This window comes from Panicum virgatum, chromosome 6K (genome assembly GCF_016808335.1).
Source record: "Panicum virgatum strain AP13 chromosome 6K, P.virgatum_v5, whole genome shotgun sequence".
Taxonomy (NCBI): domain Eukaryota; kingdom Viridiplantae; phylum Streptophyta; class Magnoliopsida; order Poales; family Poaceae; genus Panicum; species Panicum virgatum.
In genome coordinates, this window is record NC_053141.1 from 46,656,643 (window position 1) to 46,682,927 (window position 26,285).

Consider the following 26,285-nt stretch of genomic DNA (forward strand, 5'->3'; position numbering starts at 1 on the left):
TAAAGTAAGGATCCAGTATTAGTAGCTTTTCAGCAAAATAACTCCAGAGCCAAAGAGCTGTGCATGTCTAGATAATGGGCTAAGTATACCCACAGACGGGTAAGCCTTGCTGAGTATTAGAGTACTCAGGGTTTGGTTGTAACCCTTCTGAGCAGGCTGTATTCCGGAAGACTTCGAGGAAATCGGTGCGTCCTGGATTGGTCAGCCTCTTCCTCCAGGTTGGACGGTCGAGTGGGTTCCGTCTTCTCCGTGAAGTGCAAGCAGGTGAGCCTCACATCAGTGGGCAAGATGTGAAGCTCTTCTTTGTCATCGATGTTATCTAACGTTTTGTATTTTGAAGTTTGTTTCAAACTGATCGTATTTTCCGCTGCATTTGAACTCTGTATACGTAATGTAACCCTGGCTTGTAAAACTTTTTTTTAAATTAATTTGGAGACTTTTGTTTAACTCTGGTTGTAAGTTAAGTTTGAAAACTTTTGTTGCTTGTAATCACCTGTGCTCGTCTTTTGGCGAGAGTTCCCGTGTAATCGATCCGGGTTATAGCAAGCAGTCTGGGTGTACTGGTGAAGTGCAGTATCGGAGGACTAAGTTAAATGGTTAATTAGTGCACTTGATCGGTATTATTTGGACTGTTCTGTGACAAGGAGGGAGGGAGAAGGGTGGCGGGGAGCCGGGACTCGGGGAGGAGAGCGAGCGAGGGGGTTTAGGGTTCGCAGGTGCGGGAGGGGGTTAATGGAAAATTGCCTGTGGGGTTTTTTGCAAATACGACGGCATTATCGAAATTCTCCTTCTTCAAGTGGAAATAAATGGTAGTTTAAGGTTTTATGTGAAAAATTTACAAACACGGTTGCTGTTTGGGCTGGCTGATCTGGATCTAGCTATGATTTTTAGAAAATTGAAGGACTTTTTAAAAAAAAATGTCGAACACTGTGGGAGATCGACACGCGTCATGTTTTTCCCGTGAGACGCGGAGAGAGGAGCGCAAAGGAGGGGATTTTAACCATTCCGATGAGCCTCCGTTAACCGACAAGCTGGAGACGGTTGGTCGTCCAGACTCCAGAGTGCCAACGCGTCCGTTCGTCGTGTGTGCAGGTCTGATTCTGAACTCTGAAGGCATGCCCGCCGGCCGCCGCCCATATTTGATCGGTTATTGAAGATTGATTTCTAAAAATATTTTTACAAGCTTATATATATTCTCCATGCATAAAGAAAGAATATTTCCTCCTTAATCAGAGTGCGACAGTAATCGTCTAATCGATCGATCTGTTCCCCTGAGTACGTAGCGTAGTAGATTGGATCAAGAGCTTCTTACTCCATGGAGTTGACGATGAGCATGAGGGCCAGACGGCGCCCCGCCGTCTTGGGCGGCATGGGCCACGGCCAGAACAACATCGTCACCGCCTGCTCCCACACGACGTCGTCGGTGACGCCGCCACCCCTTGGCTCCGAGGAGGAGGAGGAGCCACCTCCGGCGGATCAGGAGGCGCCGGGGAACGGGGTGCTTGTCCTCACGACGCACTGCGAGTACCCGTCGATCCCGAACAACGCAGCGCACAACGGCTTCGCAGTGATGGTGCAAGTCAAGGCGCCCTCGCTGGCGAGGCGCGGTACGCCTGTGGACCTCGTCGCGGTGCTCGACGTCAGCGGGAGCATGGCGGGGCCCGGCAAGCTGGAGGAGGCGAAGCGCGCCATGGGGTTGGTCGTCGACAGCCTCGGCGCCCGCGACCGCCTCAGCGTCGTCGCCTTCTCCGACGGCGCGCGGCGGGTCGTCCCCCTGACGCGCATGTCGGCGGACGGCGAGGCCGCCGCCAGGCTCGCCGTGGAGTCCCTCGTCGCGGCCGGCTCGACCAACATCCGAGCCGGTCTGGACGAGGCGGCCAAGGTGCTCGAGGAGTGCCGGCACGACAGCGATGTCGCCGGCGTCGTCCTCCTCTCGGACGGTTACGACAACTACAACGCGTGCCGCCGTAGCCTACTCCACACGAATGAGAATAATCCGACGACAGACTACAGCAACCTTGTGCCGCCGTATCTCGTGCTCGGCAAGGGCAGCTGGCGAGCCACTCCGGTGCACACGTTCGCGTTCGGCTCCGACCACGACGAGGAAGCCCTGCACGGCATCTCGGCGGCGACAGGCGGCACCTTCTCCTTCGTCGAGAACCACGCGTCGTCCATCCAGGACGCGCTGCGGCCGTGCGTCGGCGGACTCCGATCGGTCATGGCGCATGGTGTTTGGATTGACGTCAACTGCCGATGCCAATACCCCGAAGAAATAGGCGTCGCGGCGGTCAAGTCCGGCCGCTACAAGAACAGTGGTAGCGCCAATGACGAGGAGGGCCTGGGTCAGCGTCGGCGAGCTGTACGCGGACGAGGAGAGGCGCTTCCTCTTCTTCTTCGATGTCCAGAGTATCGACGACGCCAGCTACTTGGACACCCGTCTCTTCGAGGTTCGCTGCAAGTACATGGACATGGCGACCGGGTGTTGACACTCAAAATTCGCATTCGCATGACCTATTGGAAGCAGGATAAAAGCCAAATTAACCAATTCAATACTAAATCCTATTATTTTGCAAGTTTGGCATGTATAACTATTGTGCAGGGTATGAAGATTGTTTTGGGATATTTTGGACATGATTTCATCAATGAGATAAGGAATGCCTCAAATCAGCATTAAGATGAGGTCAAATCATGAGTTTGAGTGCACCAAGATGAAGCCCTTGTCGAGACGATCGAAACGGATATATGGATCGCCTAATTTTGAGTCTGGAGATAGGAGGTATGGCACCTGCAAGTTTTCCTGTCTGGGTAAATCCGGTCTGACTGGTTTTGGCTGCTATGCACCGTAATAAATCCGGTCTGACCGGATTTGGTGACCGGTGTGACCGGTTTTTAGCAGTTTAGTCCGAATTAGAGTTGTAAGTTGATTATAGGTCGGTTTTAATGTATTTTCGACCTCCCACGGGTACAGACCTCTCCACCCTATAAATATAAAGGGTCACGGCCGATTAAAGGAGACAACCCAATCGAATCTATCAAATCAATCTACTTTTATCGTTTTTATCTTTTTTCCTCGTTATCCTACTTTTTCAACCTTGACATGCTATTCTTCTTTCGTCTCCATAGCGTTTGAGGACGCCCTAGCTGGCCTGCCGAGCCTAGGGCAACCCTACGTGCGCTTGCTCCGACGGGGTCCCTCCCGGGTGAGCGTTCGTCGGATAGTCGCTGTTCTATACGGCGACCGGTTAGACCGGTCTCTCTAACCGATTTGACCGCTGCACGCAGGAGGTGCTGCAAGGAGTTCCTCCTCATGCCGTACGATTTAGCGCGTTCGTGTGTTGACCAGAAAAGGCGTTAATACCGGGCAGCTTGTTTCCGTGAAACCGGCCGCAGACGAGTACGTCGAGGCGCAAAGGCCCCTCGACTCCGCGCCGGCGGAGGTCGAGGCGCAAAGGCCCCTCAACTCCGCGCCGGCGGAGGTGCCGTCGATGGAGGTCGAGCTGGAGCGCCTCCGCGTGGAGGCAGCGGAGGACGTGGCCCTAGCCCACGCGGCCGCAGAGCGCGGCGCCTACGCCGAGGCCGCGCGGATCCTCGGCGCCCGCCAGGAGTCGGTGATGGTGAGCCGGTCGGCGGCGGACGCGACGTGCGAGGCGCTGGCGGCCGAGCTTGACGAGCTGCGGCTGCGCGTGGCGGACGAGCGGGAGTACAGGCTCACGGGGGCTCGTCGGTGCGGCTCCCTCGGCCCTTGCCGGCGGGGCTGCAGCAGTTTGGGTGGGCAGGCTCGGCGATGTTCGCGACACCGGCGATGAGGAAGATGGAGAGAGTTATGGGAGATGCGGCGGCAGCGCAAGGTGACGCCGGCGCCTCCGCAGAATAAGGTGACGAAGCAAGGCCGCTGCCCCTCGGCGTTTCACGCCTGGAGGCAAGCCTGGCAGCGGCGGCACCTCGTCTGATGAGCATGTTGAGGAGATACCGACGTCTTGTACCGCTCACCAAGCCCTAAGCAAGTCTGTTTGGTACCTCTGCTATTGGTACCCGACACTTGCATTTCTCCTTTTTGCATTATAGGAATGAAATTACGCTCTAAAAGGACATTATTTCTCCTTCTCCTTCAATAAGTATTTTCCTCGAAATGAAATTTATCTAAATACATGCCAACACAAAATCTATCTTCCAAACATGCAGGGCTGTCTTGTCAGAGCCCAAAAATGAAATGGATACAAATAAAAAGCATCCAAATTAATAATGAATAAAAATAATTTGGTCTTTATTTGGATCTTCTCATGTTTTTGGGGAAAAAATTGTGTGCACCCCGAGCGCACGCCAGGTCGCGTGTGACCCCTGCCGCGATGCCATTGTACTAGGACCTGACGGATAGTGCAGTGAACGGCTCGGCTCCCTTGGATCGGCTTCCGCGCGCACCCCATCTCGGCGGTCCTTGGCTTGGCTTCCTCCAACGCGACCTTAGCTCCCGCGGCGATTTAGCGCCACCGATCGTGGACGGAAGTTCCTCGTGGACTCATCTCCTACGGAAGGCGGCACCGAAGCCCTAGCTGCCACGCAGGCCGCCGTAGTGCAGGCGCACCCAGCAAGCGGACGACAGCAGGAGGAGGACACCAAGGCTGCGGCGGCCAGCAGCAGCAACAATAGCCATCGAGCGAAGGTTGACGTCGCCGCGGCCGGGGCGAAGGGTGTCACGGCGAAGCCCTACCCGGCGATCGAGCGGCAACACATCAGGTTCATTTGCGATCAAGGTGGAACTTCGCTTGTGGGATCGTCCGCCTGTCCATTGCGGCGAGGTAGGCCTAATCTGGCGGAGGAGCCTTACGAATCCCAGTGTGTATACATCTTGAACACATCTTCTTTGCATTCATGTTTTAGTTCAATCATAAGACTCGCGACGTATGAGCATGTACCAATATCATATGCTTCAGGTTATTTAGCATTGCATTTGGGCAGAATTCCGGTTATGATGCAGGTGTTTCAAAATAAACTATGGTAGTGCTAGACTAGTATAATTTTTCTGGATAAATGAACCCAGCTTCATTTGGGTGTTGATTGCATACGTAACTATAATCTAAACTGGTGTTTTTATTTCATATAGGTCTTTTTTTAGATCTTTTTATTGTATAGGTCGAACTCCCATCTGTGAATGATTTAGTTCAATGTGCTGCACCCAAATTATCCTTTGCTAATTTTATTTGCTTTAGCACTCCATCTGTGAATGATGTAGTTGCTTATGCTCTTATGTAGTTGCTTATGCACTCACCGCCGCTTCCATGGATCAACGAGCAGCCTCCATGGAAGTTGTTCAAGGTCTTGAAGACATCGCATCTTCTCCTCTCATGGAGGATCCACGTTCACTGCAAATTGTTGCTGTTGGTGGCGATCGTGGAGAAGAGGAACAACCAATAACACAGGTTGGGTCAGTGGAGAATGAAATACCCTAATGAGGTAAAAACAATATAAGTCACAAACTTGATACAATACAACAACCTTTTGACTTTTCAAAGATGTAAAGTTGTTATAATTTGGGACGAAGGTAGTAATTGATATGTACAGGAGACGATTGATAAATCTGGACAAAATTTGATAGCACCTCAAGTTGGAATGAGTTTTGAATCTGAGAAAAAGGTTTATGAGATGTACAACACCTATGCTGGACAGGTTGGGTTCAATGTTAGAAGGAGCAAGACAAAGCCCTCTGTAGATGGTAGTTTAAGTTAGAAACATTTAGTTTGCAGTAGCGAAGGACATCGAAAAAATAAGTGATCACAAAAGGATATTACAAGGACGGGTTGTGATACTCGTGTTCGGTTTAGTATCAGGAAAGAGGAGGTTTGAACAGTGCAATTGGTCGAGCTACAGCACAATCATTATCTTGCTAGTTCAAATGAGACACATAAGCTGAGGTCCCAACAAGAGGTCATAGAGGTGGATAGGAAATTAATTGGGCAGATGCGGCGGGCTTGGATGAAGCCTGCCCAAGCTTTTGATTTTATAAAGGAGCATTATGGAGGGGAAGACAAAGTGCCATTTTCAAAGATGGATTGCTTAAATGAGATTGGTCGCGAGCGCAGACAGTACTTAGAAGCTAGTGATGCACAAATATTATCTGAATGTCTAAGAAATAATCAGTTACAAGATCCTACATTTTTTATGTGAATCAAGTGGACAAGAAAGATGGTCGTACAACAAATTTCTTTTGGCCAGATGGTCAGTCTATCATGAATTACAAGTTCCAAGTTTCAGGACCGTACAAGTCGGCTGACAGCCCAGCCCATCCATCTCCAGGCTGATTGCGAAAACATGGTCTGAACTCTGAAGCATGCCCCATTGTCTGTCCCCGCTGCCGCCCAGGGCCACTCCACTGCAAACAGGAGGCACGGCATATGTCGTGGTGTGCAAACCCACAGCCGGGGTGGCGTAATGCACCCGCCTAAGCCCAGAGAGTGAGTACTCGGGGGTTAGATAGGACTAGTTCGATCTCACCGGAAGAACACGATGAACACAGCAGGTTTAGAGTGGTTCGGGCCGCCGGAGCGTAATACCCTACGTCCACTGTGTGTTGTATTGCTTGTGTTGTGAAGCTGAGTCTGAGGATCTGAGAGAGCTTAGAGAGAGTCTTCGAGAGTGTCGAGAGAGTCTGAGGATCTGTGGTGTGTCTAGTCCTCAGTCCAGAGTGTGCAGCGAGCGCCTCCCTTTTATATCTCAAGGGAGGCGCGTACATGGCCGTTGAGTTCCCGACAGGTAGGCCCAACGATGTAGTATAAAATAACATACTGTACAGACATTATGACGTTGCAGGCGACGGAGATCTCATTCCTGGATTTCCTTACTCTGCCCGTGGGAATCTCCCGCCCGGCATAGCCATGCCCTGTCATGTCAAAACGGCGCCAGTGTGTAGCTTGCAGCGTTGCCTGCAGCGTAGCTGAACGGGCCGTGTAGCTTGCGGCGTAGGCGGTATGATGAAAAGGTGTCGTGCCGTCGTATCCATTTAATGCGGCAGACGGGCTCTGCGCGGATGCGACGCATGCGGCTGCACTGTGTACCTCGGTAATATGTGGTCTACAGTGAGGCCTGACAAAAGCTGCCCCGCGTGCCGCCGCGGCAGAGCACGCCTCAACCACCCAGGGGTCCGGCTGCTTAGCTCCTTAGGGCATAGTTACGGATAACTACGCGAGTCTAGGCATAGTAGGAGTGGACACCCCAGTTGCAGGGTACGACAGCATACATGATACATGTTTGGCACTCTTCTGTTTTTTTTTAAAAAAAAGAAATGACTCCTTTCTTCAGGTGTAAGGATTCAGATTCAGGCGTGTGAGGATATTTTTCCAAGTGAAGCACTCGCAGCAGATTCAGATTCAGATTCGTGAGCACTGGCTACGTGGGACTCCATCCACGAGATGCATGCCGGGCGGGCGGACACTTGGCCACTTGTTCACTGGACACTAGTAGCAGGTGCATGATCGTTGATCGTTGATCGAGGAGGTGCCTGATTCTTTTCAAAAAGAGCAGAGACCTGAGGCTCCAAGGAGCTCGATCTGTCCCTAATGTATGTGCTAATGTGCGAATGAGAAGGGCACGGCCAAAATTATTCATCAGTACGTCAACCATTCGTAGTACTAGTATCTTAGATCAGATGCTCTAAGTATATACGCATGGGCCTCCACTTTAATGACGATTCACGAGTTGTATGGTGGTCCGTATAACTGAGCCCTGCGTTCTCCATCCAAGTTCAGAGCCTGCTATTTATATGCTAGCTGCAGGTTCCACTTGCTCACTTTGCATCGCAAGTTTGCAGTTGCAGCAGGTATTCCTTCCATTAATAGCATGTGCACCTCACACTGTCGGTCACCATCCTGTTCTAGCTAGGGGAAACAAGAGGAACTATTCTACACAATCTAGGGGCATCGATCGAGGGCTGTTTCTTTATGCAAACAATGTGCGCGTCTCTATTTGGCAAAATAGCCGAATTCATCCCTAAACTATCGTGTTTGGCTCAATGTTGTCCTTCAACTATAAAAAACATCCAACTCAGTCCCTGAATTATTCAAATTGGCCCAACTTCATCAATTTGCTGACGTGGCACGCCACGTTGGCTACCTCGTCACCACCTAGTCATCTTAGGGTTTCAACTCCTATTGAAATGACCATTTTACCCGTCCACGTTTTGATCAGACTAGACACATCTCATATTCTCATTTATGCCAACGGGTCTGTTCAAAACGAGATGCCGCTGACCAGTCTGGCCTATGCATGCCAAATGGTCTGTTCAAAACGAGATGCTGCTGACTGGTCAGGTCTTTTCAAAAATGAGATGTTGCTGGTATGTTCAAAACGAGGATAGCGTAAAATATAATGGTCATTTCAATAGAAGTTGAAAACCCTAAGTTGACTAGAAGGTGACGATATAGGTCAACGTGGCATGCCACATTAGCAGATGGATGAAGTTGGGCCGATTTGAATAGCTCAGAATTAAATTGGATGTTTTCGTTGTTGAAGGATGAAATTGGGCTATGCATAGTTCAGGAAAACAAAAACAAAAGCACGCATGCGGTTCATATTCTAGGTGTGGAAAGCTTTTTATAATATAATGGACGAATAATCAAATACGACAATATATGAATGTGTCGTGAACGAAGAGTGAAAATAGGTGTGTGAAAATTTACGTAGTATGTCGTCGAGATAGGAACACATACATGTATTGCACGGATGATTGTTGCTAGCATGCATACGCCAACACGAACAAACAAATAAAATGCTTAAAGGCCTGTTCGGATTGAGTATTAAGTATATGTATGCCGAAGGAAAGTATTATTGAGGTTAATTATTGTCGAATTTGAACTGATTACAGCAACAAATAACAAGCGTACGAGCTGAGCATGCATTGGTATGCGTGCATTATCGATCAGTGTCGAGAAGACTTTAATTTGGGGCCAGATGCATGGTAGTCAACTAGGGATTCCGATCCAAGCTAGCTAGTGGCTAACCGCTCTCCTGCAGCCTGTGGAGCAAGGCGGCGCGGAGGCAGTCCGCATCCCGGAGCTCGGCGGGCACGTCGACGACGGCGTCCTGCACGGTCACCCCGCCCACGCGGCACGCGCAGGCGTGCAGCACCGGCAGGTCCAGCGCGCGGAGCGCGTCCATGAGGCGCGCGGGGCCGTGGCGCGCCGCGGTCGTCAGGCGCAGCGTCGCCGCCGCCTCCCGCCCGACCACCATCCGTACCTCCAGCTTCTCCTCCTCCCCGAGCTCGAAGTCGAACGAGCCGGCCGGCGCCGCGGCGGCAGCGGCGGCGGCGGCGGCGTCCGCCACGAAGAAGGGGCGGTTCGCCTTCCGCGCCGCGGCAGCCCGCCTGGCCTCGGCCTCGAGCTGCTCCACGCGGGCGCGCAGCTCGGCGATGTAGGCGGTGGCGTCGGCGAGGAGGGACGTCTTGTCCATCCGGGTCACGTTGGGCACGGCGGCCCGGAGGTCGCAGAACCGGCGGTGGAGCTTGTCCCGCCGGTGCCGCTCGGCTTCCATGTGGCTGACGGCAGGGCCGCCCCCGGCTCTGGGCCCAGGCGGCTTCCGCCCCCGCTTCGTCGCCGCAGCGGCCGGTGGGTTCCTGCTGGACAGGTCAGCGGAGCGCGCCGAGAGCAAGGCCCCGTCGTCGCCCCACACGGCTCCATGCTCTAGGAGTCGTTGCTCCTGTACGTTGCTGTCGTCGTCGTCCATGAGCCATTGCTCCGGCACCTCGGTGTAGGGGAACTCGAGCACGCCGCCGTTGCTGGCCGCGGAGAAGAAAGAGGCTGGGGAAGGTGGGCTGCTGGTGGAGGAGGTGGGACGGCCATGCTCATCCATGGACAGGAGCAGCACTGTCCAACAGCTAGTACTCCTACAACTGTACAAAGCGAATACAGTATGGGGGTGATTGGTAGGTTTATGCAGTGCAGCATATACATGGTTGGTTACCTGAACAGGGTGCTCGCGTCAGGCCCTCCACTCGCCCCCCCCCCCCCCCCCCACCCACCTGCTGCTCGTGCCGCCGCACCATTCTGCTTGGCCGCCCTCGCCCCCTTGCGTCGCATAAACACCTTCTTTATATTTTGTACTACTTATTTTTTTTCTCAAATTTATGGTTTAGAGAAAGCCAGGTAATCCGATAGCTTCCTTGTGGCAAGCAAGTGGTGATGGGTTAAGGGCAAGTTCAACGGTCAACCGATGCCGTCATCTTGCATCAAACGCAGCAAAATACGCCTTTAGAGCCCGTTAGGTACCAAAAATTTTCACCCAAAAATTTTTACCTCCCATTTGAACACATGTATGTAGTATTAAATATAGTTAAAAAAATAAAATTAATTGCACCGTTTGAATGTACACGACGAGACGAATCTTTTGAGCCTAATTAGTGCATAATTAGCCATAAGTGCTACAGTAACCCACATCCGCTAATGATGCAGTCAAATGCATCAAAAGATTTGTCTCACGATTTTCAGGTGAGTTCTGAAATTATTTTTTAATTAGTGTTCGAAAAACCCTCCTGACATCTGCTCAAACAGTCGATTTAACATTCAAAAATTTTCATTTTGAAAACTAAATAGCCAATTGAATGCAGAGAGAGAGCAGAGCCGGCCCTTGGTTCATCTATGGTGCGAGCCCATTCTTCCACACGAAGCGACGACTCGGCGCTCGCGTTGTAGGAGTCGCTCTCGTCAGCACCAACGATGCGGATCTGATGCGCCCCTCTTCTCACGCGGGGATTTTGCTGCGCGCCAAGGTTCCCGCCATGCTTCTCCTCGAAATCCACCTCCGCTCAAATACCTGCTACCTGATGCTCCGCCCGCCAATCTTCCAACCCTAGCTTTGTTGTCAGCTCCGTCGGCGGCGATGCGGCAGGCAGAGAAGGAGGAGGCGGCGGCGGTGCCGCGAGAGCTGCTCAAGGCCGGGGCCAGTCGGGTGAGAAAAACAGTCAAGGCATTGATGCATAATTTTTTTTATTTGGAGTCGTTTAGTGTCCCAAATTTTAATTTTAAATTTTAAATTTCAAAATCTATAGATTTACAGCAATATTTTGGGACCCTAAACAATTCTAATTCAGAAACTTTTCAACTACGGAGTTATAGATCACATTGAGAGCTACAATTTTGATATAAAGTTTGTCTTCATTCGAGTTTATATGAAAAAGTTATGAATTATTTTTTGATATAGAGTTTTTAGATCGTATTGTTTTAATCTAGATCAGACTTAAAATCAAGCTTAGGAACCGGGATAATACAACTGAATAAGTTTGAGGACCTAAACGGGTGATTTCAAAGTTTATGGACTGACATGACACAGCCAAACAAGTTTGAGGACCGAGATAACCCAGACGAATAAGTTTGAGGACCTAAACAGTCGATATGCAAGCTTAGGGACCGAGATGACACAACGGTACAAGTTTAGGGACCACTAATGGACTTTACTCTTTTATTGATGGTTGGAAAAACTGAGGTCAATCTCAATGGAGAATGTCATCGCACAGTTACCAAAATTGGAAATTTGAGAACTGTACCAGCGGAGTGTCATGGTGGTGACACTCCTCTCTGATCCTGTGACACCCCTCCTCTCTTCTCATAAATAACTCTGTCATGTCAGCAAATTTGCTGATATGACGTGATATTTAATCCTCATATCACTCCTATGACACTCTTCCCACTCCTATGTATCTAGACATATGTTATATCTAAATGCATAACAAATACTATGAATCTAAAAAAATCAAAACGACCTATATTTTGGAACGGAGGGAGTACGTGTTTGTCTATAGTTGCTTGGACCATGGGCAGCTAGCTAGTTCGCCTCATGCGTGGTCCATAGAGTTTTGTTCAACGGACATGCATGGAGGAAAGCAACAACACATACATGGTATATATATGCCATTCCTGTCACCGTACGTATGTTGGGCCACGAATATACGTGCATATTCGGTCACTACTGTACAGTACACATATATACACAATATATACGTAGGCCACAATTAATTAATTTAGATGCAGAAAATCCATATATATATTTAAATTATTATGATTGGTTCAAGTTAGTTATTTTCTCTAACAGCTTTATATATAGCCGCATATATATAGCTGTTTGTGCGTATATACATGCAAGTCCCATATCATGTGGATCCTCGTGCTCCCTCGGCATGCGTCTCAACTGGTCCCAGAAAACTTGTGGCTTGACCCCCAAAGCCTTGTCCTAAGGTTTTTGCACATCCAAATTAAAGTGCCTCGCGCGGCCGGAGGAAAAGCAAGACCGCATGCATGCATGCACTTTATCGCTACAAATGTGTTATCCCAACCATTTATTCCATCTATATTTTGAGTTTGTCATCATATACCTATATATCCAACGCAAGAGGGATGCCGATGATCATGTCAGTGAACAAATAGCCCAAATAAATTTTCAGCTCTTTCTAACAAGTAGCCTTACATATGCAGAGTGTGGTGCAATATTAATTGGATATTTTGGAATTGCTAAATCTAGACATGAGTGTTTTGTGTAAGACATTGGCTCAATATATATGTGTTTGTAGTAAAATGTTGTTTTGTTTTGTGTAAATTGATGACAAAAATAATTATTTTATTAGCCTAACTGAAATGACCGCTTAATTATCTCAAACTACTACTCTAAAGGAATGTATGCATATATATAAACACATAATCAATGGGTTCAGTACATGTTGTATATATGCTTGTATTTTATTACCATGCACTTTAATGCTTGGTTCATGTGCATGAATTTGGTGCAACATATATATAATCAATGGAATTTTGAAATATAGACTCAAGCCGTTAATTCAGTACGTATATAGTCAAATTAAATATAACATACATAGACTAAAAGGTATTTTTCTTGATGTACAAACATAGAGTAAACACTACTTGATCATGTACGTACGTAGTTTGTTTTCGTTGCCTTTTCAGTGGAAGGTCCCGAGACTTTGAACCCCTCAATTAAAGGAATCGCTAAGATTTGCTGATGGTATACCAACTTTATAATTTTCATTCTCCAGCCCATTTTACTGTTTTTGGTGCTTTTTTTACTGTTGGAACCAAGTATCCCTACAGTTTGCGTTTTTATATGTTTGACAATTCAAACTAAGAATGGTGAGAAAGTAATTAAGGTATGCATGGTTTGTGTCCTTTGTCCTTAGTGCTACACGCATGACGGAGAATTGGTGCATATATACAGTGGGACCTGTCCTCCTTGTTGCCTAGTGAGTCATGACATGGTTTCTGAAAGCAAGAAGAAATTTCAGGAGGATCTCCCTAGATTTATTTCCCTAAAAGACGAGAAGGCAGGCCCGGTTTTGGCCCAGCGCAAGTGGCCCGACCGCATCGGGGCCCCAAAATTTTAGGGCCCCATCTGCACTTTTTCATAGGGGGTTTAGGCCCAACAACAGAACAATTGAAGTCCATCGTCCATCGCTGGAACATGCCTGGCTGCCTCCGATCGACCGATCCGTTCGTGATTCCGTGAACGTGACTACCTGATTCGAGCCTCCTCTTCCGCGGACGCGCAACGCGCAGCCTGGCGGCACCGTGACGGCGTGACCGCGTCTCCCGTGCCCCGTCTCCAGAGTCGCCTGTTGCCCTCGTCCCAAGACCGCGAGAAGCCGTCCAGCCGAAACGACGAGGCCAAGTTCGCCGACGCGGACGCCGACCGCCGACGCCGACGCCGACGGACGACTCAGGCACTTAGCCACTGGCAATTGGAATTGGAAATCTGGTATTTGTTTACCCTAATTAGCTAATTCTCATGAAATTTTTTCCATATTCCTCCAATTCACAGGTAATTAGGTATCTTTTTAATGTAGTTTTGTTCTTTTGGTAATTTTTGAAATAGGGTAATCTATCTATTTGTCATGTCTTCTAAAGTGAGAAAATATGATTCCGGTTGTGAAAAGCGCAAGAAGAAGAAAAGACTTGAATTGTTTGCTCAAGAAGATATCGATAAGCAATGTTCACCCTTTTCTTTAGCGTTAATGATTGTATTACATTCTAATAATGCAAAACAAATGTAATTATACTATGGAATCCAAATACATTTTGGTTATTTAGCTTTTGTTCAACCTAGTTATGGGGCCCAATTTTTTGTTTTGCACCAGGGCCTCCAAAACATTGGAACGGCCCTGCGAGAAGGTGTTGCACGTTGCTGGCTCAGACCGTCAGACGGGTTGTCATCCGTGGACTATACATACGTGATCGATTAAAGAAATCAGCACAAGCATAAAAAAGGTACATGGCGTACGTACAGCAGCCTGCGTGCCCAACGGCAGCTAGCCTCTCACCAGTAGTCCAGTCGTACGTCGCACGTGGTTTCCGTGTGCAGGAATGCATGGCGCGCGCGGCCGGCCAGCCGGCCCAGCCCCCACACATGCATTGGCCTTGGCCCCAACGCCGGCGTGGTTACCGTGTACGTCGTCGTCGTCCCTGCTGGGTCCCCGACCGGCCCGCGTGCAGTGAGACTGAGGTGAGGCTGTGGATGTGCCGCTTCCATCGCCGGCAGGTGAGGTGACCCTAGCATGCATGCATCTCTGGCTAGCTGCTGCCCCCCCTGCAAGGCTGCAAGGCCAGGCTCCACCAGCCCTCCATCAGGCCGCCTTCATCGATCCAGCCCTCGTGGCGGCTTCAGATCGAAAGCCTTCCCCTTCCTTTGGCTGGCGGGGCTCTCGATTCCTCCCACAACTAGCTCAGATCTGCAGCCCCTCCAGCGGCCGATCGTCGTCGGCGTCTTCGACCGTGCTCGTGATTCACATTGTGACTGAGAGTGGCAACCGTGTGACTGCCGAGGGGCAGGATATGATGATTTAATGTGCCGTACGTGGTTATGCATTGTGTGTGGCTTCTAGGCAGCGGCGGAGCTAGGGTGAACTGCTAAAGGGGACTGAACAACCTTGATATCATATTTAGAGGGGCTAAACACTGTTATTTATATGGAAGATAAAATGATAGTACAGAAAACTCCATGAGCTGCGCGGGGCTGGAGCCCCTCCAGCACCCCCCCCCCGCCCCCCCCCCCCCCCCCCCCGCGGCTCCGCCGCTGCTTCTAGGTAGTCTGTACCGGAACGCTGGGTTCTGCAGCTATCAGCATCCTAGCGTGTTCTAAACATGCTGAAATCGACACCAGTGAGGCCTATCCTCTAGCTGCCAAAAAAAAAAGGGAAAGTGCACCATAAATAATGATTGGCGATTGAAAAAAACAAGTGATGATACATTTTTTTCGAAGGAAAAAGCAAGTGATATATACATGAACATGTGCAGAAAGGAATAACTGAATGATACCCCAAAAGGTACAGATTAAAGGACCAAGTAGTATATAATTTAGGGAAAAGTCTGTTTTTCAACCCTGAACTATCACGCTAGTCCGATTTTGGCCCTTGAACTACGAAACCGGACATCCTACACCTCCAACTAACGAAACCGTTTGAAAAACAACCCTGGCTCAGCCAAAGGCGGTTTTGCTACAGTAAAATTTCCGAATTTCTGGAATTTCACACCTCACTCAATTAAATAATAAAGAAACCATAGTTAATATTGTCTAAAAATCATGATATTTTTTGGGAGGTAGATCAAAAGACAAGGAATCTATTTTGGCTAGATGTGCTACAATAGACATAAAGGAATTTGAATTATAAAATTTTAAAAATAGGTAGAATTCAAAATTCCTTGAATTTTTAGGTCAGCTAAACCTATGATAAAAATGCATTAAAAATATGATAATTCATAATTTTTTATTTAGTTTAGTTAGGTACTTTTTATTGGCCCAAGTTCTATAGAAAATTCATAAATTAAAATTTGAGGAATCAAATTTGATTCAAATTTGAGCATTGCGAAGGAATTCAAAAACTTTCATAAAAACTTGGGCCAATAAAAAATACCTTATTAAACTAAATAAAAAATTATGAATTATCATATTTTTATTTCATTTTTATCAAAGGTTTAGCTAACCCAAAACTTCAAGAAATTTTGAATTCTACCCATTTTTAAAATTTTATAATTCAAATTTCATTATGTTTAATGTATCACATCTAGCCAAAATAAATTCCTTGTCTTTTTATCTACCTCCCAAAAAAATATCATGATTTTTAGACAATATTAACTATGCTTTCTTTCTTATTTAATTGAGAGAGGTGTGAAATTCCAGAAATTCGAAAATATTACTGTAGCAAACCGCCCTCAAAACAGCTTGCTACAGTGCTCGAGGGGGTGATTCGGACGGTTTTGCCAGTTCGAGGGCCTAGGTTACCCGGTTTTGTAGTTGGAGGTTGAAAAACGGACTTCTTGATTAGTTCGAGGTTGTAAAATAGACTTATCCCTATAATTTATTAGAACGACACTATTATCTCCAATTTTTTTGGGTGCACCAAATGGTTTACTTTATCTCCATTTTATTCAAATATCCATAACATACATGTGTCGATCTTGTTTTTTAGATATAAATTGTGTACATGCCGTACTGCCGTGTGAAACCATGGAAAAGACTTTTCCTTTCATCTTTTCTGCGTCTCCATCCCGTTCATACGATACTGGGAATTTCACCGTCCAAAAAGTGTGAGATGCACATCTCAATCCTCAATGAGACTGCAGAACTGAAGCACAATTATATATATTTGGATGAGCCATTCTTCATGCGGATCATAATTGTCGAGGACTAATAATAAATTCTTCCAATAAATTGATCCTCCCTTACAGTTGTTGAAGAAGCAATTTATGTGGGAGCATTTTGCTGTGGTTGGTGATTATACATGCATGGATTTAATTATATAGTAAGCATGTAATTTGTTCTTCTTCAGTCAAGAAGGGGCTAAAGACAGTCTCCATGGTCTTGATGTAATGGTCTAAGATCTACAAAGTTTCTCTTATAGAAAAAATTATGGCCTTGCAAAAATTTTATATGCAGTGAACAACACTGAATGACCCATATCCGTGTGTGCGTGTGTGTGTGTGTGTGTGTGTGTGTGTGTGTGTGTGTGTGTGTGTGTGTGTGTGTGTGTGTGTGATCAAAAAGTAAGAAACCAGTTACTACATCTCAATTCAGAAGATATGCTCAAAATCAATTGATAAGCAATAGAAATAACAAGTCCTCAAAAGAAGAGCAGCAGATGTCTGTCAAACCAAACAATAAGTCACCAACAGCTCGCATAGACTAGACTAGATCGGATAAAATAACCACGTGTAATGCCTGAATCACGAATTGTCCTTCAATGCATGAACACCACCGCGGCAGGGAACCAAACCACACATGGGAACATGAAATTCAGAAGACGAACACGAGAACACACGGTTGACGGCAGGGATATGATGATCACTTGAAGCAAAAATAAACTGATACATGACACAAGTACACAACTGACTGTATAATTTCTCTGGAAGCTATCTTCGATTTAGTTTATATTATTAGATGAAACAAAATCCAGAGAACTTCCCAAGAAATATGTCCAATCCAAACAAACCCTTGGGTTTAATTATGTATGCGTAGGGTTTGAATCCAATACCTTTGGACTTGTCAGGTAAAGGATCTAATTTCCGCACCAATCCAATAGCACACAATCTAACATTAACCCCTCTCCTTGAACAAGCCCTAATATAATAAGTCCTAGCCATTATTTTTGAGTCGATTTGCATGTGCAATGTGCAAATGCAAACACGGACAGAAACATCGCAATAGATAGATCGAGAAGAAAGATGCACGAGATGACAATGGCATGCAGCCGTAAGCTAGCTTGATTTGGTGCCAGATTATATCAAGCCGGCCACGAATTGAAACACGAGTAGGAGTGCGAATTGAAACACGAGCAGCTAAGCGAGTAGGAGTGCTTGATTTGGCGGCGGATCTGAGTAGATCAGATGAGCCGCAAACCTGCCGACCCAATCAAGAATCCAAGATGCTAGCCGGTCTGCTGCAGCCGGTGCAACAATGCTGCGCGGAGGGCGCGCTCGTCCCGTAGCGCGGCGGCGGGCACGTCCACGACGGCGTCCTGCACGGTCATGCCGCCGACGAGGCACACGCACGCGTGCTGCACCGGCAGATCTAGCCATTGGAGTGCGAGCATGAAGCGCGCGGGTGCGTGGCGCACCGCGGTCGTCAGGCGCAGCGCCGCCGCCTCCGTCCCGACCATCCGCACCTCCAGATTCTCCTGGACGCCGACCGAGTAGGTGTCCGCCACTGGGGCGGCAGCGGCCGCCGCGGCGGCAAGCCTGTTCTCGGACTCGAGCTGCTTAACACGGCCGCGCAGCTCGGCGATGTAGGTTGCGGCGTCGGCGAGGAGGGACGCCTTGTCCATCCGGGACACGGTGGGCACGGCGGCCCGGAGCTCGCAGAAGCGGCGGTTGAGCTTGTCCCGCAGCTGCCGCTCCGCCTCCACGTGGGTAAGGGCGGGGCCGTTGGACCGGGGCCCGGGCTTCCGGCCGCGCCGCCTCTTCGGCGCAGGTGCCGGCGGTTCGCCGGACAGCAGGTCGTTGCCCGGCGAGCGAGAGCCCTCGTCGCCGCACGAGATGCCGTCCGGGGGGCCATCGATCCAGTCGTCGTCCTCCAGCCATACCTCCGGGAAATCGCAGGGCATGAACTCGAGCTCCTGGTGCTGGCCGGTGGTGGAGAAGAAGGTGTCCGGGGAGGGAGAGCTGCCGGAGAAGGCAGGGCGGACCAGCTCATCCATTGCGCTGTTGTCACTGTGCTGCTGCATGTTCCCGTGTCGCTTCCGTTTTTGGGTTATTGCTACCAGTGCCAGATCTGGTAGTGGTGTAAATAGTTTCGCCTTTTTCAAAAGGTATAAAATAGGCTTTTCCGTCCTTCAATTATGGATTGATGAGGTTCACTTTCATTCTTAAATTATTAAAAATAACTGTTTTAGTCCCTAAACTTATCTTTTAGTCTCAATCTCATCTCTCTTCTTTTTTTTTTTGCGGGTTCGATCTCATGTCTCGTCGTACGTGGCATGCCATGCAACCGTGCCACATCAGCTCCAGACGCACTATGCTGAACTAAAAAAATTTAGTGGATTTTTGTTGGAGTTGTAGGGTTATAATAGTAATTCGAAATTTCATCTATTAGCATGTGAGTACCGAGAAATAGCATTGCAAATTAAATAGATCTGTTTTCCTTCCAAGATGTTTTCGGACTCTCAACGGTTAAGATTTAAGACTATTCTCTCCTAGACATTCTTGCTCTTTCAAAAGTATGGAGATTTTATAGAGCCTTGGCACGTATAATAGTCGATAATAAGTGTGCCTTGCACAATTGCTATTGGCTCATGCTTATGGTTTAAATGCATGCTTGCAAGGCTGCAATTGCTCAACTGCTATTGGTCTTTTTTGTTTTTGCTTAGCTTATAATCTAAGCGTGGCCAAGGGAAGCGAAGATTTTCTCGCTTCTCGATTCATACTTCTCGTAGTTCAAATCTCTGAAGCGGATTATTACTAGAGAAGCGAAAATAATCGATGCGTTTGGTGGATTATCGTTTATTTCTACCGATAAGCCGATTATAATTGAAAACAAACAGAGCTATTGAATCCTGCTCAGTGCTCACAGGAGCTCGGGCCAGTGCCCAGGCTAGCCGGGCCCCGGGTCCGCCACGTTCTAATGAACGCAAAATTAAAAAATGTGGAATGCTGGAGTTGATGTGGCATGGTAGCGTGCCATGCTGTGTAGAAGAAGGGATGAGATTGAGCTTATTTGGACCTCGTTTATTTGTGTGAAGCAAGAATTCTCTATTAAGCTAGCTGAATGGAGAATCAGCTGCATAGGTAAGCTAGTGTTTGATAATCCTAGTTAATTCTAGTCGATTCTATGAGCTAAGCAGTAAATATTTGAAGTGTCGTGAGGTTGATAATATATCATTTTTATTACTAAATATAAGGAGAACTCGATAATTCGTATATATTTTGTGTATCTTGAATACATAATTATATTACAATTACAAGAAATTAAAAATGGCAACTTGCAGCCAATCCATACATCAACTTTGCACTGATAGTCCATTAAGATCTCTAAAATCTAATGTATGTTTACCGTACCAATAAAATGCAATAATCGCTTGTGTACTGTGGGGCCGGGCAGCCAAGGCCTGTGGACTGTGGTGTTGGCCTTGTTCGTTTAGGCCAACCCCGGCCGGGATCGCGGCCCGATCCACGGAGGTCCCTGGTTCGAATCCCACTCAAAACACAGCCTTCGTTTAACCCAACTCATTTAACCCCCTTCGTTTTACCCGCAAAAAAAAACAGCCTTCGTTTAACCCCCCGGCTTGGGTCCAATCCCGGCCCAACTCGCCCATTTCCCTCCCACCCCGGTCTGGGAACGAAACCAAACCAATCCTCCTCGCGCGGGCCGCGGCTCTCTTGGCACCAGGCGAATAGTAGGCGGCGCGGCTCTGGGGCGCTGCGGCGGAGCCTGAGCCCCGCCCCCATACCCCCCCTTCCCGCCGGCGACCCCTCCTTCCCTCCTCCCGCCGGCAACCCCTCCCTCCCCTTCGCAACGGCGGCGGCGGACACCCGCAAGGGCAGGTCCGCGGCACGGCAACGCTGACGCGGTCTTCTCCCCTCAAGCACCCATCCCCTTCGGTGTCTGTCTTCTCGCCGGTGAGTCACCCATCCTTGCCCTTTCTCATATTCTCTACCGTACCTACTAGCGTTTACAAATAATGTTAACTTTGCAGCATCCAATCCAAGTTTAATGTAAGTGATGAAGCGATTCTTCTGGTCTAACTTTAACATAACTGACAATTCTGCTAGCTTTACAGACATTTGTTGGCTCAATTCTGCAAACCTAAGCAATTGCATAGTTTTTGATAGACTTTCTTAGTCCTTTTATTATGTATTATGGTCTTGCTCAATCTCCTGAATACTAATTTGGTGGCTCTCGTTGCATCAATTGTTCCACATGGGTACACATGCCAGCTATATGTATTATATTTTGACGGAATTCGTTAGCTTCTTAATTGCGGTCTTGCTTATCGTCATTAAATATCAATCTGAATGCTCCCGGCACATCAATCTTACTTGGGTTCACATGAAGAGCTAGTTCAAGTGGTCAGCATCAAACCATCACTTGTGCATCCAGCTGGTCAAGTCTTCATAACAACACCATTATTCAACCTCAAGAAGAAGTTGTTAAGTTAATCCTGCGTCAATTCAAATTAAGTACAGTGCTTTGTGCTGATCTATTACTACGAAGCATATAGCGTTCAGGAATCAAACAAGATGGCATTTCATAAAAGGGCGCAGAGAGTTTGTTTTGTTATGAAGACTTGACCTGGTGGTTGATGAAATAATGGGTGATGCTTGCTGCTGACCTATAGCTAATCGTTGCCCCTCTGACGTTGAAATGGAACTGTATACATGCATACATCATTTATTGGAGGCTTTGTTGTCCTGAAATAGCAGCTCGTTGCACACTAGGAGCTGCTGTTGTATCATTAATCAGTATATGCCATATATGTATTAATTTCACATACTCTTGTGGGTGCTTGCTAATATTTGTTTCATGTGTGAGTGTGGGTTTCATGTGCTTCACCACTGAAGTTGATGATGTTGTTTAGTGTTTACTACGCTGCATTGTTTTAAAATTGATCTGGGCCTTCATTGTGATGACTTGCTTCTGCAGTTACAAGTTCAGTTATGAAAATTCTTGATCAGTTGTAACTGAAATCACATGCACGTAGCTAAAGTGAAAATTAATACTTGTGTGCTTGATTTTTTTATTAATCTGACATGTTCATATTGAATCTTTGTTAATTCAGGATAAGGTTTAATCATCAACTGCTATCTCTTTGCTGAATTATACTCTGCAGATTATCTCGGCATCAGTTCGAGTAGGAGAAGACAAACCTCTTCCATCCTAGGATCCTGTACCCTATGTTACCCGGATACTTGGATACGGATACGGATACGCGATATGTTGATACTCCGATACGTCATTTTTCCAAAAACACTGATACGGGGATACGTGAATATATATATATATATATATATATATATATATATAATATAAAAATATTCTAGACTAGTTCAAAACGACCATATTTCATAGTATGATAATATAAAAATAGTATGGAAATGATAAATCTACTCTTTGTGTTACCTCCCTGACCCTTTCCAGTCTTCTCCAGCACCTCAACATACCTCCACAAGGGCTTCATCTCATTGTCGTGTGGAGGAAAAACACGAACAGCAGCCAAGATTTGGCTTGCCCTAGCTGAATTGTTGCCTGATGAAGGAACAGCACCTGCAGTATCAGTAGTAGTGCTGGATGCAGATGGATCTGACGCACCAATTTCACTCGCCATTGATTAGATTGGAGCAGGGGCAGGATGATCGGGTAGAGGCAGACTGGGCGACGGTGATGGGAGATGGCGATGGTGCAATTGGCTGCTACGTGGAAAATGACGAAGGGATGCATGTATAGAGGGTCTCACGTGTATAGATGGTGTATTTACACGGTTAATGAGGGGTTAGGGTTTTGACGTGTCGGGAAAGAATCAGAAAGGTGTCGACAAAGTATCGATATTATTTTATTTATTTAAATATTATTTAAATATTCGATACTTGTCCGACAAGTATCGGAGGAGTATCGGTATCCTGTAAGTATCGGAGGAGTATCGGTATCTGATACGTGAGGGTTCGCAAGTATCCGCGCATCGTATCCCCAAGAGTAGGAGAAGTGGCATTAATGATTAAGTTTATAGGTATTTTCTGCCTTTAGTGAGCTTGCACAACTTTTGTATGCATGTCATGATTCATGAACAAGTTTGTAGCTATTTTTTTTTCCTAGGAACTTATGCTTTATCAACCATCATGTCATATCACTAAAGCAGCCTCCTGAGTCCTGAGATGCCCATGAACAAGTAACACTGATGTTACTTGATAGCTTTGCTACTACAACACTGATGTTAAGTGAAGTAGTGCAGCATGTGTATGGTTGGCCACTGTAGGAGCTGCTTAATTTCATTGCTGGAGGAGGTCTTGGACTCATGGGTGTACATTTTTTTCAATCTTTCTATTATTTTGGACAGAATTGCAATTACCAGTTTCTTTTCTGATGCATATATAAAATTGTCAATTTTATGTGGCTTTAGTCGGTCCTCATACAAACTTAAAAATCATATGCAGGTTGGAGCAGCACTTTCCATGGTGCACATCTGAATGTCTAGTCTTCTTTGTTGGTTGCAGACAGTCCAACATGAAGCTGATGGTCAAATCCATGGCTTTACAAATAATGTTAACTTTGCAGCATCCAATCCAAGTTTAATGTAAGTCATGAAGCAATTCTTCTAGTCTAACTTTAACGTAACTGACAATTCTGCTAGCTTTACAAACATTTGTTGGCTCAATTCTGCAAACCTAAACAATTCCATAGTTTTTGACAGACTTTCTTAGTCCTTTTATTATGTATTATGGTCTTGCTCAATCTCCTGAATACTAATTTGGTGGCTCTCGTTGTATCAATTGTTCCACATGGGTACACATGCCAGCTATATGTATTATATTTTGACGGAATTAGTTAGCTTCTTTATTGCGGTCTTGCTTATCGTCATTAAATATCAATCTGAATGCTCCCGGCACATCAATCTTACTTGGGTTCACATGAAGAGCTAGTTCAGGTGGCCAGCATCAAACCATCACTTGTGCATCCAGCTGGTCAAGTCTTCATAACAACACCATTATTCAACCTCAAGAAGAAGTTGTTAAGTTAATCCTGCGTCAATTCAAATTAAGTACAGTGCTTTGTGCTGATCTATTACTACGAAGCATATAGCGTTCAGGAATCAAACAAGATGGCATTCATAAAAGGGCGAGAGTTTGTTTTGTTATGAAGTCTTGACCTGGTGGTTGATGAAATAATGGGTGATGCTTGCTGCTGACCTATAGCTAATCGTTGCCCCTCTGACATTTGAAATGGAACTGTATACATGCATACATCATTTATTGGAGGCTTTGTTGTCCTGAAATAGCAGCTCGTTGCACACTAGGAGCTGCTGCTGTATCATTAATCAGTATATGCCATATATGTATTAATTTCACATACTCTTGTGGGTGCTTGCTAATATTTGTTTCATGTGTGAGTGTGGGTTTCATGTGCTTCACCACTGAAGTTGATGATGTTGTTTAGTGTTTACTACGCTGCATTGTTTTAAAATTGATCTGGGCCTTCATTGTGATGACTTGCTTCTGCAGTTACAAGTTCAGTTATGAAAATTCTTGATCAGTTGTAACTGAAATCACATGCACGTAGCTAAAGTGGAAATTAATACTTGTGTGCTTGATTTTTTTATTAATCTGACATGTTCATATTGAATCTTTGTTAATTCAGGATAAGGTTTAATCATCAACTGCTATCTCTTTGCTGAATTATACTCTGCAGATTATCTCGGCATCAGTTCGAGTAGGAGAAGACAAACCTCTTCCATCCTAGGATCCTGTACCCTATGTTACCCGGATACTAGGATACGGATACGCGATACGTTGATACTCCGATACGTCATTTTTCCAAAAACACTGATACGGGGATACGCGAATATATATATATATATATATATATATATATATATATATATATATATATATATATATATATATATATATTCCAGACTAGTTCAAAACGACCATATTTCATAGTATGATAATATAAAAATAGTATGGAAATGATAAATCTACTCTTTGTGTTACCTCCCTGACCCTTTCCAGTCTTCTCCAGCACCTCAACATACCTCCACAAGGGCTTCATCTCATTGTCGTGTGGAGGAAAAACACGAACAACAGCCAAGATTTGGCTTGCCCTAGCTGAATTGTTGCCTGATGAAGGAACAGCACCTGCAGTATCAGTAGTAGTGCTGGATGCAGATGGATCTGACGCACCAATTTCACTCGCCATTGATTAGATTGGAGCAGGGGCAGGATGATCGGGTAGAGGCGGACTGGGCGACGGTGATGGGAGATGGCGATGGTGCAATTGGCTGCTACGTGGAAAATGGCGGACTGGGCGACGGTGATGGGAGATGGCGATGGTGCAATTGGCTGCTACGTGGAAAATGACGAAGGGATGCATGGATAGAGGGTCTCCCGTGTATAGATGGTGTATTTACACGGTTAATGAGGGGTTAGGGTTTTGACGTGTCGGGAAAGAATCAGAAAGGTGCCGACAAAGTATCGATATTATTTTATTTATTTAAATATTATTTAAATATTCGATACTTGTCCGACAAGTATCGGAGGAGTATCGGTATCTGATACGTGAGGGTTCGCAAGTATCCGCGCATCGTATCCCCAAGAGTAGGAGAAGTGGCATTAATGATTAAGTTTATAGGTATTTTCTGCCTTTAGTGAGCTTGCACAACTTTTGTATGCATGTCATGATTCATGAACAAGTTTGTAGCTATTTTTTTTTCCTAGGAACTTATGCTTTATCAACCATCATGTCATATCACTAAAGCAGCCTCCTGAGTCCTGAGATGCCCATGAACAAGTAACACTGATGTTACTTGATAGCTTTGCTACTACAACACTGATGTTAAGTGAAGTAGTGCAGCATGTGTATGGTTGGCCACTGTAGGAGCTGCTTAATTTCATTGCTGGAGGAGGTCTTGGACTCATGGGTGTACATTTTTTTCAATCTTTCTATTATTTTGGACAGAATTGCAATTACCAGTTTCTTTTCTGATGCATATATAAAATTGTCAATTTTATGTGGCTTTAGTCGGTCCTCGTACAAACTTAAAAATCATATGCAGGTTGGAGCAGCACTTTCCATGGTGCACATCTGAATGTCTAGTCTTCTTTGTTGGTTGCAGACAGTCCAACGTGAAGCTGATGGTCAAATCCATGGCTAGGACATTGTTCAAATGAAGGGAATGTTGTGTGTTAAACTGTACCGTTCAAAGCTATTATATTTATATCTATAATGACCTTGTCAGATTCATGTAAGATATTGTGGAATTAGCCCTGCTAATGGGTTGGAACCCGCACCATACCCAACCCCACCCAAAATTAATATATTTAGATACCCAACCCCACCCAACCCAATTAGTTAATTTCTCAATTCTAACCAACCCACCCCATTATAAACGGGTAACCCATAAAAACCCATGAATTCTACTATACAGAGGAATTTAGTGGTTCTACACTTAATGTGGGGACCACATATATGTCTAGCCACACTATTTTGCACAGAGTATCTGTCAGTCATATTGACTCATCTCTAAAAATTTCAGTCAATTTCGATAAAATTTTATAGTGTGAACGCGAGATTTTAATTCTAGCGTCCGGCTTTTGATGTGG

General features: G+C 46.3%; 3 protein-coding genes and 1 long non-coding RNA gene across 6 annotated transcripts; 2 read left to right on the top strand and 2 right to left on the bottom strand.

Moving 5' to 3' along the window:
- Positions 1–1,369: 1,369 nt before the first annotated feature.
- LOC120713583 (probable E3 ubiquitin-protein ligase EDA40) lies at positions 1,370–5,724 on the top strand. The gene is made up of 4 exons (XM_039999513.1): positions 1,370–2,342; positions 3,391–3,720; positions 5,251–5,417; positions 5,560–5,724. Exons 1-4 carry the CDS (start codon positions 1,370–1,372, stop codon positions 5,722–5,724), a joined length of 1,635 nt encoding a protein of 544 aa, XP_039855447.1.
- A 3,073-nt stretch (positions 5,725–8,797) lies between these two features.
- LOC120639274 (transcription factor bHLH14-like) lies at positions 8,798–9,975 on the bottom strand. The gene has a single exon (XM_039915248.1). It carries the CDS (start codon positions 9,835–9,837, stop codon positions 8,986–8,988), a length of 852 nt encoding a protein of 283 aa, XP_039771182.1. The 5' UTR covers positions 9,838–9,975; the 3' UTR covers positions 8,798–8,985.
- A 7,406-nt stretch (positions 9,976–17,381) lies between these two features.
- On the bottom strand, positions 17,382–18,709 carry LOC120639275 (transcription factor MYC2-like). Its single transcript, XM_039915249.1, has one exon. It carries the CDS (start codon positions 18,698–18,700, stop codon positions 17,906–17,908), a length of 795 nt encoding a protein of 264 aa, XP_039771183.1. The 5' UTR covers positions 18,701–18,709; the 3' UTR covers positions 17,382–17,905.
- Positions 18,710–20,342: 1,633 nt separating this feature from the next.
- On the top strand, positions 20,343–25,939 carry LOC120713073. Of its 3 annotated transcripts, XR_005691183.1 has the most exons (3): positions 20,343–20,591; positions 23,121–23,260; positions 25,739–25,939. It is a non-coding gene; the product is annotated as an uncharacterized LOC120713073 (long non-coding RNA). The 3 variants fall into 3 exon arrangements; XR_005691182.1 differs by lacking the exon at positions 25,739–25,939 and having other exon boundaries at positions 20,344–20,591; positions 23,121–24,073; XR_005691184.1 differs by lacking the exons at positions 20,343–20,591; positions 25,739–25,939 and adding an exon at positions 22,654–22,696 and having other exon boundaries at positions 23,121–24,073.
- The last annotated feature ends 346 nt before the right edge of the window (positions 25,940–26,285 follow it).

Bases quoted from the DNA above. Each gene is read 5' to 3' on its own strand.
- LOC120713583 (XM_039999513.1), top strand. From the start codon at position 1,370: ATGGGCCACGGCCAGAACAACATCGTCACCGCCTGCTCCCACACGACG. The intron at 3,721-5,250 runs GTCGGTGCGGCT...GCTCTTATGTAG, and splicing joins GTACAGGCTCACGGGGGCTC to TTGCTTATGCACTCACCGCC. The intron at 5,418-5,559 runs GTTGGGTCAGTG...TGATATGTACAG, and splicing joins AGGAACAACCAATAACACAG to GAGACGATTGATAAATCTGG.
- LOC120639275 (XM_039915249.1), bottom strand. From the start codon at position 18,700: ATGCAGCAGCACAGTGACAACAGCGCAATGGATGAGCTGGTCCGCCCT.
- LOC120639274 (XM_039915248.1), bottom strand. From the start codon at position 9,837: ATGGATGAGCATGGCCGTCCCACCTCCTCCACCAGCAGCCCACCTTCC.